This window comes from Alligator sinensis, unplaced genomic scaffold, assembly GCF_000455745.1.
Source record: "Alligator sinensis unplaced genomic scaffold, ASM45574v1 scaffold777_1, whole genome shotgun sequence".
NCBI classification, from domain to species: domain Eukaryota; kingdom Metazoa; phylum Chordata; order Crocodylia; family Alligatoridae; genus Alligator; species Alligator sinensis.
Genome location: NW_005841882.1, coordinates 4,078,090 through 4,088,394, shown reverse-complemented (window position 1 = coordinate 4,088,394; position 10,305 = coordinate 4,078,090). Strand labels below are relative to the sequence as shown.

At 45.1% G+C, this 10,305-nt stretch overlaps 1 protein-coding gene across 2 annotated transcripts in view; it reads right to left on the bottom strand.

Moving 5' to 3' along the window:
- The window catches only part of CRYL1 (crystallin lambda 1), a 95,942-nt gene that overhangs the window by 2,707 nt on the left and 82,930 nt on the right, over positions 1-10,305 (bottom strand). For both annotated transcript variants that reach the window (XM_006017636.3, XM_025196635.1), the window contains exon 7: positions 489-595. In XM_006017636.3, coding sequence (XP_006017698.1) covers positions 489-595 — 107 coding nt within the window. The remainder of the gene's footprint in view (positions 1-488; positions 596-10,305) is intronic.

Genomic DNA, 10,305 nt, shown 5'->3' with positions numbered 1-10,305 from the left:
CTCTGAAGCCACATTAAAATAAATACCTTATTTCAGAATAGGTCAGGTATCCAGGTTGCAGCCATATAGGTCTAGAGGCAAAAGGAATCTGAACTCATGATAGAAGTGATATCTACCATGGAAGAAGGGTGCTTGTGCCTGAAAACTTGCAATTAAAGATATAAACTCTACCACAAGTTCTGATTCTTGTTATTTCAGAATAAGCATTAAGATGGGACAGCTAACTAGAAACAATTCCAAAGGTAGATAAGGCCATATAAAAGGCATTAATAAAAGATGACCATGGAAAGACAGACTTGGATAAATATTTTCACAGCCTGATTGATATAGTTTCTACTCCAATATTTTCAATCAGTCATGCTAAATTCAAATCAAAGCCAGTCCCCAGTAACCAGTCAAGAAAGTAATCGGTAAAAATACATTCATGCCAAAATATGTTACTTTTGTGGTTTTTATGAATTTGCATTAATTCAGTCTTGTACACTCACCTGATTGATTTTCTGCTCAATTTCACCTGAAAATTCAGGTACTGGCCCAAAGGTTTTCAGAACACGTATCATACCTTCACGGTATCTCTCACAATAGTTTTTTATTCCTAAAACAGGAAGGGGAAACGTATTGGATTGATTCCAGAATAGAAATGAAAATTCCTAACTTTGTTCAATATCGTGCTTATTGCCTAAATGGCATCTCGTTCCAGAACTGAGATAGACATAGAGTATAAACGCATGGAACAACTACATCAATATTAAATCATACTGATATAAACTGTTATGCTGCAACGAGTCCATCTGAATATTCCTGTAGCAATACAACCTTATTTCATTCAGGGTTAAAGTTGTAGTGATTTGCTCATTTGCATCACTACAGGTTCATGCAGATGAAACATTTACAGCATAACAGCTGACGCATGCTTCCTAGCAGCATCTCCCTGTCCTCTTCTAAAGCAGTTAAAAAGTACCCAAAAAACCTGCTGCCTGTCCAGAACCAAATTCAGAATATGACAAAGAAACTGTCAAGACTATCAGGCTCTTGGACCCTTTCCTATTCATTCACAAGGACACTAAAGAGGCTTCCAGGAATGACTGCTTCACAGTGAAGCAGTTCAAAATAGTACTTGATTTTCCAGGTACAGTTCTGAACCGTTCCAGGCAGCTTTAAACCAGTTTAACCAGCTGTTCGAACCTTGTCTGTTTGTCCACTTCACGTCTGAGTCTAAGGTGTAAGTGGTATGTGTCCATGCCCTCAGAAAGATAATACTGGGAAAAGAACCATAGTGATGATAGAATAGAGGGTCTACTGTAGATTGCTAACTGAGGAAGAGGAGGTGAATGCAGCCTTCTTCAAGCAAGTAACAAGAATATCTAAATGTATGAGGTAGTAATAATGGGGAATTTTAACTTCCCTGATACCTACTGAAATAAAAATACAGCAACATATAAAATGCTCAAGTTTTTAGTCCATATAGAACACAACTTTCTGTTTCAGAAAGCTAGGGAAACATGAAGGTGGTCAGAATCTGAGGATTAAATGGCTATAACATAATAGAATTCAGGATGCTAACACAGGAAGTAATGGGAACAACAAAACATAGAGACTGGCTTTCAAGCAGGCAGATTTTAAGCAACTCTAAGAAACAGTGGGCACATCTACACATGCACTTACTTCAGCCTGGATTTACTGTGCAGTAAGCTACTGCACAATGGGTGCGTCACCACAGTGACGGACTATGGCAATGTAGTTCATTGCTATGGTGACATGGCACTGGTGGGCTCAAACTATGACACTAACACTACATTGCTGTAGCAAAGAGCTACCTCGCTATAGCATGTTGCTATGGCAACATAGTGTCTAAAAATAGTGCACCACCAGGACGACACAGTACCAGCTGTTACTGCACCATCATTTAGCACTTCCAAAAGCAAGTACTAAATGACAGCGCCGTAACAACAGCACTGTGGGGGGCACACACAGGCAGATAGGTTAAAAAACGGGGGGGGGGGGGCGGGGGGGGGGGGGGGGGGGGGGGGCTGAGCATGCGCGCATGCAGTCCCTCATGGGGGAAAGTCTGCAGGGGAAGGGACGGGGGCAGGGGAAAGGGCCATGGCGGGGAAGGAGTGGGGCTGGGATTGTGCAGGGATCAGGAGAGACTGGAGCCGAGCCAGGCCCAGGATCGGGGCCAGGGCCGCCGTGCCCGTCCCTTCCCCTGTGCACAGGGTCATTACCCCGTGCCAGTGCCCCCAGCCTTGCACTGGCCCTGGCCCCGGCCCCTCACTGTCTGAGGGGGCCCGGAGCCAGGGGCTGGGGGGGGCCAGCCTCGGCTGTGCCACCGGGCCAGAGGAGATGGAGCCCCCGAGACCTCCATGCCTGCTCCGCCAGCCCTGCACAGCTGGGGCAAGTCGGGGTGCAGGACAAAGCCACAGCTCATCCGGGGGGGGGGGGGGGAGGGATGGTGTCTCATGCTGCACGTGTCCCAGGAGGCACAGGGGCGCATGCCCCTGGATCTGCATGGGGTGAGGCAGGGCGCCACAGGGCAGCGCCAGGCTGTTTTCGGCGGGGGGGGCCATGCTGCACTCTGGGCGGGAGGGCAGTGGCACTGGGACTGGCCCTCCTCACTGCCCAGCCCGCCCAGCGGTGGGACGCACATGGCGTTGTGCCACATTGCTGTCGAAGCAGCAGTAGCAAGGTGCGGAGGCAGGGACCAGAGGCCAGCCCGCAGGTGCAGCCCATCCTTGTCCTGTGCACAGATCAGGGGGCCACATGGCCCCCCACCCCTTTGGTTCTCCTACACCAAAATAAGGGTCTCCCAGCCTGAGCCTCTGATTGTGGAGCTCAAGCTGGAAGATAAGCATCTCCCAGCAGTGGTCCCGCGGTCACAGAGCTGCTGCTGGGAGATAAGGGTCTCCTTTCCCAAGCCCCCTACCATGGACCTCGGGCTGGGAGATACCATATTTCACAGTGTATAAGTCAGGTTTTGAAGCCTAATTTTGGCCTCTGAAAATGCAACCTCAACTTATACACTGTTACATAAAAAAATTGTTGCCAACAAACTGCAAGTTTAGCAAATACATGAGGCACAGTTGCGCTAACTGCACTAATCACTTGAGAAGTGGTCCCACTAATTACAGGAGGTGCAGTCGCACTAATTAAATCAACACTATTTAGCAAAGATCAAATGAACTTAATTACCAGTACTGCAAATATCACATGGTATTCAGGATGCTGCCAAAATTAATGAAATACAATGCCAAATTCAAAACCAGACTAATCAATTTTGCTCTCAATACTAACAACAGTTCTGCAGCCCATCAGTTTGGTGTGAATAACAAATTGGTCCATGACTGGAGGAAAAACATTGAAAGCATAAAGAAGATGCCTTGTGAGAAACGTGCAGATCACGTGAAGCAATGCAGGTGGCCAGATTTAGAAAGAGACCTCGCCAAATGGGTCAATGATCAGTGACAGTCTGGCAGAATCATAACAAGAAATATCATCCAACTGCAAGGCAAGATGCGTGCCATGGAGAAAAGACTGAAAGACGTTATCAGCAACCCAACCTGGTGTTCCCAGTTTATGAAAAGGAATTCTCTCTCTCTGCACCACGGAACAAAGATATTGCAGAGGTTACCAGCCAACCTTGAAGATAAGATAACCGTGTTCCAGAGCTACGTGTTGAACCTCCGAAAGAAAAACAATTATGATCTCAGTCAAATTGGGAATATGGATGAAACACCCATGTGCTTCAATATGCCAACAAGCCAAACTGTGGATGTCACTGGCAGTAAAACTGTACCGATGAAGACTACGGGCCACAAGAAAACAAACTTTACTGTAATTCTTGCCTGCACGGCTGACAGGATAAAACTAAAACCAATGGTCATCTTCAAAAGGAAACATGCCCCAAGAAAGAACAATTCCCCACAGGCATTGTTGTTCAGCTGGATGGATGAGGAAGGCATTCACATTTGGATACAGTGAGTGTGGAATACATGCCCCAGCACGTCGTTAAAACCAAAATCAATGCTCATGTGGGACACGTTTAAGACCCACCTCTGCAACACAGTGAAAAAGAGTCTGCAGCAAAGTAAAACTGACTTAGCAGTCATTCCCGGAGGGCTAACATCCATTGTACAGCCATTGGATGTGTGCTTAAGCAAACCGTTTAAAGACTGCGTTCATTTCAAGTGGCAGAGCTGAATGATGAGTGGCCAACATTCATTTACAAAAGCTGGAAACATGCACGCGGTCTCCTTAACAACTGTGCACCAGTGGATTCTTACAGCCTGGAGGGACATTAAACTTGGAACCATTTCACACTTGTTCAAAAAATGCAGGATCAGTAATTCTATGGATATTCTGTGGTGTGATGAAGATCAAACAGAGGATGAAGAAACCGAAGCATCCAATGCTGAGGATCCATACAATGATTAAATTACTAACCATTTATATTAGGAGGAACCGTTTGGGACTGACAGTTCTGATGATGAAAGCAAATGAGGGATTTTGACATTGTTAATTTTCAGTATTCTTAAAATGTCTAAATTAATGAGATGAGGGATTTTTAATAGTTATTATGAGGAAAGATTATTAAATGAGTGAAATGAATGATTTTTAAATGTTATTATTATGAGGAAGTATTTAAAGGGGGATTTTTAAATGTTGTTTGAGTGCAAGCCACAGCAACTGGTGCTAATCACCACTGATGGTGCTAATCATGGTGGTGATTGTTCGACTGGTCATTCCTGATCTGTGCTGTTTTGTGATTGTGTGTAACCCATGGTGATAGGTGCTGATTGTGCTAATCATGCCAGCAGCTGTTTGTTCTTGTCTCTGAATAAAATACAGTTCGACTTATATACCATGCCTATGAAAATCCTAACTTTTTGTGTTGGAAAACCAGGGTCAACCTATACACTGTGTCCATCTATACACTGTAAAATATGGTAAGCATCTCCCAGCAGTAGCCCCAGGGTCATGGAGCCACTGCTGGGAAATAAAGGTTTCACAGCCCAAGCCCCATGACCACAGGGCTCAGGCTGAGAGAGAAGTGTCTCCCAGCCCCCCGCTCTGCCATTGCGATCAGGGAGCGGGGGGCTGGGAGATAAGGATCTCCCAGCACCTGCTCCCCAATCGTGATCGGGGAGCAGGGGGACGTAGTCCCCACCTGGGTTCCTGTGGCATAGCCCACCCCAGCAGCAGGCAACTCCCGGGGGCAGAGAGCAATCTCCCACCCCCACTGGTGGACAGCTGACCAGAAGCACATTCTGCTCCCGGTCAGGCATCCGCAGGAGCACTATGGCGCCATTACTAATTCTGAGTAAATTTGCTGCTTGCATTTGCAGGTAGCAAATTTAGTTGATATTAGGGAGGTTTACTGCAAAGTAAGCATGTGCACATGTAGATCCATATACTTACTTTGCAGTAAATTATGCTAATGCAAATTTAAGCATCTTGTGTAGATGTGCCCAGTAGGTAATGCACTATGGGTGGACAAATTAAAAGAAGAACAGTCTAAAAAGGCAGGAAGTTCTTAAGGATCTAGTATTAGAGGCCAAGCATCAAGCCATCCCAGTGCAAGTGAAAGAGTAGAACATCCACGAGAGACTGATGTCGATGCAAAATTAACCTTTTAAGCTAAAAGACTAAAGAATCTAAAGAAATACATACAGGCAATAGAAGGAAAGGTGTCTCACTAGGAAAGTATATGAAGGAAGCACAAAAGTGTAGGAAAAACCAAGAAAGCAAACGCAGGAAATGAGTTGCTACTGGCAGGAAATTCTAAAAAGCACAAAAGGGATTGCATAATTAGGTCAAATAGAAAAGGAAGACCATGGAAACTGTGGTGCCCTGTTCAATGGAGGAGGTGAACTATTAGCAGCAGATGCAAAGCAGGCCGAGCTGCTGAATGCTTAATTTGCTTCAGCCTTTAAAACGTTGCACCCAGCTAGTGAAATGAATGTAAACAAGGAGAGGGATGGCTGGAGTTCATCTTAGGTAAAGAATGCATCAGAGAACATTTGAACATTTTTAATGAATTTAAAGTCAGTGGGGATTAATGAATTCCCCCCCAGTATGCTGAAGGAACTTTTTGAAGAAATGTCAGAGCCACTGGCGATACATTTGAAAACTCCTCGATGAAAGGCTAGCTCCCAGAGGACTGGTGAAGGACAAAAATAGTGCCCATCCTTCAAAAGGGGGAAAAGGAAGACTCAGGGAATTATAGACCAGTCAACTTGACCTCACTATGTGGGAAGTTACTAGAGCAAAGCATAAAAAACAGCAAATCTGTAAATACCTGGAGGGGTGATTTCTAACAGCCAGCATGAATTTGTTAAGAACAAATAATGGGTAACTGGTCTGGTAAATAAATGGATTGCTATATGTGGAGTTTAATGAGGCTTTTTGACACTCCCACATGCCACTCCAATAAGTAAGCAGGGAATATGGTCTACATCAAATTACTATTAGGGGGATTTATTGAGTAACCAAAGCAAAAAGTAACTATTAATGAACTGATGTCAAACTGTCTCAAGTGGGTTCCACAGGGATCTGTTCTGTGACCAGCGCTTTTTAATAGTTTTATTAATGATTTAGCTACAGGAATACAGGGTATACTGATCAAATCAAAACAGGGTGGAGCTGCAAATACTTTGAAGAACAGAACTAAAATTCAAAAGCATCTTGATAAAACTGAAAATCTGAAAATCTGGGCTAGGGACAACACAGTGAAATTCAACCAAGAAAAATATAGGATGTTACACAAAAGGAAGGAAAAATAGATGCACAAATACATAACGGGGGAATAACTGATCTGGCAGTAACACTGATATGAAGGATTTTAGGATTATGGTGGAACACAAATTTAACACTAGTCAGCAATGCGCTCTCTCTGTGGGTGCTATACTCCAAAATGATAAGATCACAGCTAGAGTGCAGTGTCCAGTATCTAGAACTGCTTTTAAAGAAGGATGTAAAGAAACTGCAGAGGATCAAGGAGTGAGTGACAATGATGGTAAAACAGCTGGAATACCGCTGAAGATACTAGGCATGTTTAGCTTAAAAAGGAAAAGGAGATTGAGGCAGGACATGATAGCAGTTTTCAAATATTTCAAGTTGCCATAAAGAAAGAGGAAGAAAATTGTTCTTCCTTGCCAAAGAAGGGAAGGAAAGACACATAGCAAGGGGTTTAAATTGCAGCAAAGGAGATTTAGATCAAATTTCAAGAAACACATTCTAATTGTGGACAAAACATGAAGCTTGATGAAGTTGCCTAGTGAAGTTGTGGAATCTCCTCCAGTAGCAGTTTTCAAGAGTGGGCTAGATAGGCATTTGTCTAGGATGGTTTAGAAATGGCAAATCCTGAATCTGTGCTGGAGGCTCTTCTAGGATTTTTCCAGCTCTATGACATTACGAATCCATGATGTAAAATCCAAATGGAGGTAAGGCAGGGAAATGTCTTCTTCAATGTAGTCAAGTGTAACACTATGCTGCCTACCTCATGGAGGCATTGTTATCAAAGGCTGTCTATGACTGGCAGATCACTTTCCTGCTCCTTTGCAGACACAAACAGGAACATTTTTGACTCAGAGCCCAGACACTCACATGCCCCTTTGTACTAAATATATGGCAACTCAAGGAAATTGTACTGCAGTGATGCAAACTGGCATATTTATATAAAGCTTCTAATAGCATCATGATGGCAAAAATGGAACAGATGTAGGAAAAGAAAGTACCTTTGGTGCTGATCTTTGAAAACATTAACATTAAGACTCACAGGACTTCCTATTTCCAGACACACAAAAATGTTTATGGCTTTTCATCTCATAGATATAAACTAGTTTCCTGCCTCGAGGAGTGTGCAGTCTACATTCAGCCAGCAGTGTTAAGTGAAGACCAAAACCAGAAATGGGGTAGGAAAGGGGTGGAGAATGATAACAGCCAGTACAGGGGGATGACCAGGGCAGCAGGTTCAGGACTAGGTCAGAGGGTGATGGTGGTACTGTCAGTGGGAGCAGAAACTGAGAAGAGTTTTGATTGCTTGGAGAAAAGATGATGAACTCCGTTTGACCATGCTGACCTTGAGATCTTGGTGAGACACCCACAATGAGATGCCTGTCTGATATAGAGTGAGGCTGGAATATAAGACCTAAATCCTGTTGGCATAGAGGTGATAACTAAATCCAGATACTTTTAATACAAAGTTCTGTTTTACTATCACTGAAATCTTGGGAAAAGTGCTTACACTGAGATAGAATTAGCATTAAAACCCATTAGAATCTCCACTAAAAAAAGACTTGCCATAGTAATAGATGTGCATTCAATGATCAGAGTTTTATGCCATGGAAATTAGTCAAATCTATGTGAAAACAGTGAGCTTTGTACTGACCATATACCATGCTGAAAGCAATGTTCTTAGTATTTTCAGTTGCATGTTTTCCAGGATCTTTGGCTTCAGAATTAATAGGAAGGAACTGGGAGGTGATATGTTGCCTTCAAAAATGGAATTTTATCTTTCAATGTTGCATGTAAAAATATCAGCTGCAAGATACCTATGCTGGAAGACTACGATCTCTTCTAAGAGAAGCCACAGCATGTATAGACACCCACTAGCTCAGGAGAAACTCCCCTGGGAATGATTTAACCCTGGTTGTTCCCAGGTTATTTTTCTCCTGGAGCAGCTATTTTCACCCTGGGAGAAAAAGCCTGAGCATCTGTACACCTGGGGTTTTTCCTGGGACAGCAGTGACTCTCTCTCAGGAGAAACTGAATGTATGCCTAAAGCCTTGTACAGACAGAATATGGAAGCCTTCAGAGCATCCTGAGATGTGTGCACAGGGTCTCCACCCCACGCTGCACAGTGTCAGCACTGCAAGCTCTCCAATCTTCAGGGCCTAAGCATCTGAACGTCTATACAAGCAGCTCTGGGTAAGTTTTTCTACCAGAAGAACAAACAAACCAGACAACATCATGGAGGACTACAAGGCCTTGGGACACCAACTCAAGAAGATGGGAGCTCAGGTGGTATTGTCCTCCATTCTCCCAGTAAGTGGATGGGGTAGGCATCATGAGGCCTGCATTGACGTGTTTAACTAGCAGCTTCAGAGCTGGTGCCACGAGGCGGGCTTCGGGTTTTTTAACAATGACCCATGATTTTGTATGGAAGGCAGGCTGGGGTGGGATGAGCTTCATCTCTCCCCTAAGGGCAGACATATTTTTTCTTCTAGGTTGGCTGATCTCGTATGGCAGGCTTTAAACTAGCTTTGCCGGGGGAAGGAGCCGCTTTGAATGGAGAGGATGCTTCACCAGCGTGTAGGGTGACAAGGGAAAGGGATGCCCAGGTAAGCAACAACATCCTGGGAGTAGGGGGCCACAACTGTCCTGTGAGTGGGGGGGGAGGCGTGTGCACCCTCAGGAGGCCTCAAGTGCCTCTACACTAATACTTGTAGTATGGGGAACAAGCAGAAGGAACTATGCCTCCTGATTGCAAGTAAGAATCCAGACTTAGTAGGGCTCACAGAAACCTAGTGGGACACCACCCACAACTGGGCAGTGGGCATTCAGGGATACACCTCATATATAAGTGACAGGACAGAGAGGACAGGTGCGGGGGTCGTGCTCTATGTCAAAGAGCACCTCACAACTTCAAGGATTAGCTTCGGGTTAGAGGAGGGTTGGGCAGAGACACTGTGTGTCAAAATGCAAGGGGGGCATGGCAAAAGGGACCTTACGGTGGGTGTCTACTACAGACCACCCAACCAGGGGGAAGAGCTGGACCGGGACTTCTCCGGTCAGCTTATGGAGGTGGTTAGGTCAAGGGATGTTATTGTCATGGGTGACCTAAACTACCCAGACATTTGCTGGGAGGAGCAGACAGCCAGGTCTGACCACTCACATAGGTTCCTGGCTGTATTACAGGACCTTCACCTTATCCAGGAGGTGCACAGCCCCACTAGGGGGAATGCCCTGGTCCTGGCCACTGGGGATGACTTGGTGAGGGGACTGCAGGTCTTTAACCACCTGGGCAATAGCAATCATCACCTGCTGGAATTCACTATCCAGTGTAGGGTGTCAAGGGCTTACAGCAAGACTAAAGCCCTTGACTTCAGAAGGGCCAACTTCAATGAGCTTTGGAGATTAGTGGGGGAGGCACTGAGGGCCCAGAAAGTAGAGGAGATGGGAGCCCACGAGGGATGGTCGTACCTTAAGGGGGCGATCCTCCAAGCCCAAAGGGTAACAGTCCCTGAGAGAAGCAAGGGGGGTAAGAGTGCTCAGAAACCCCCTTGGCTCAGCAAGGGCATTCAGGAA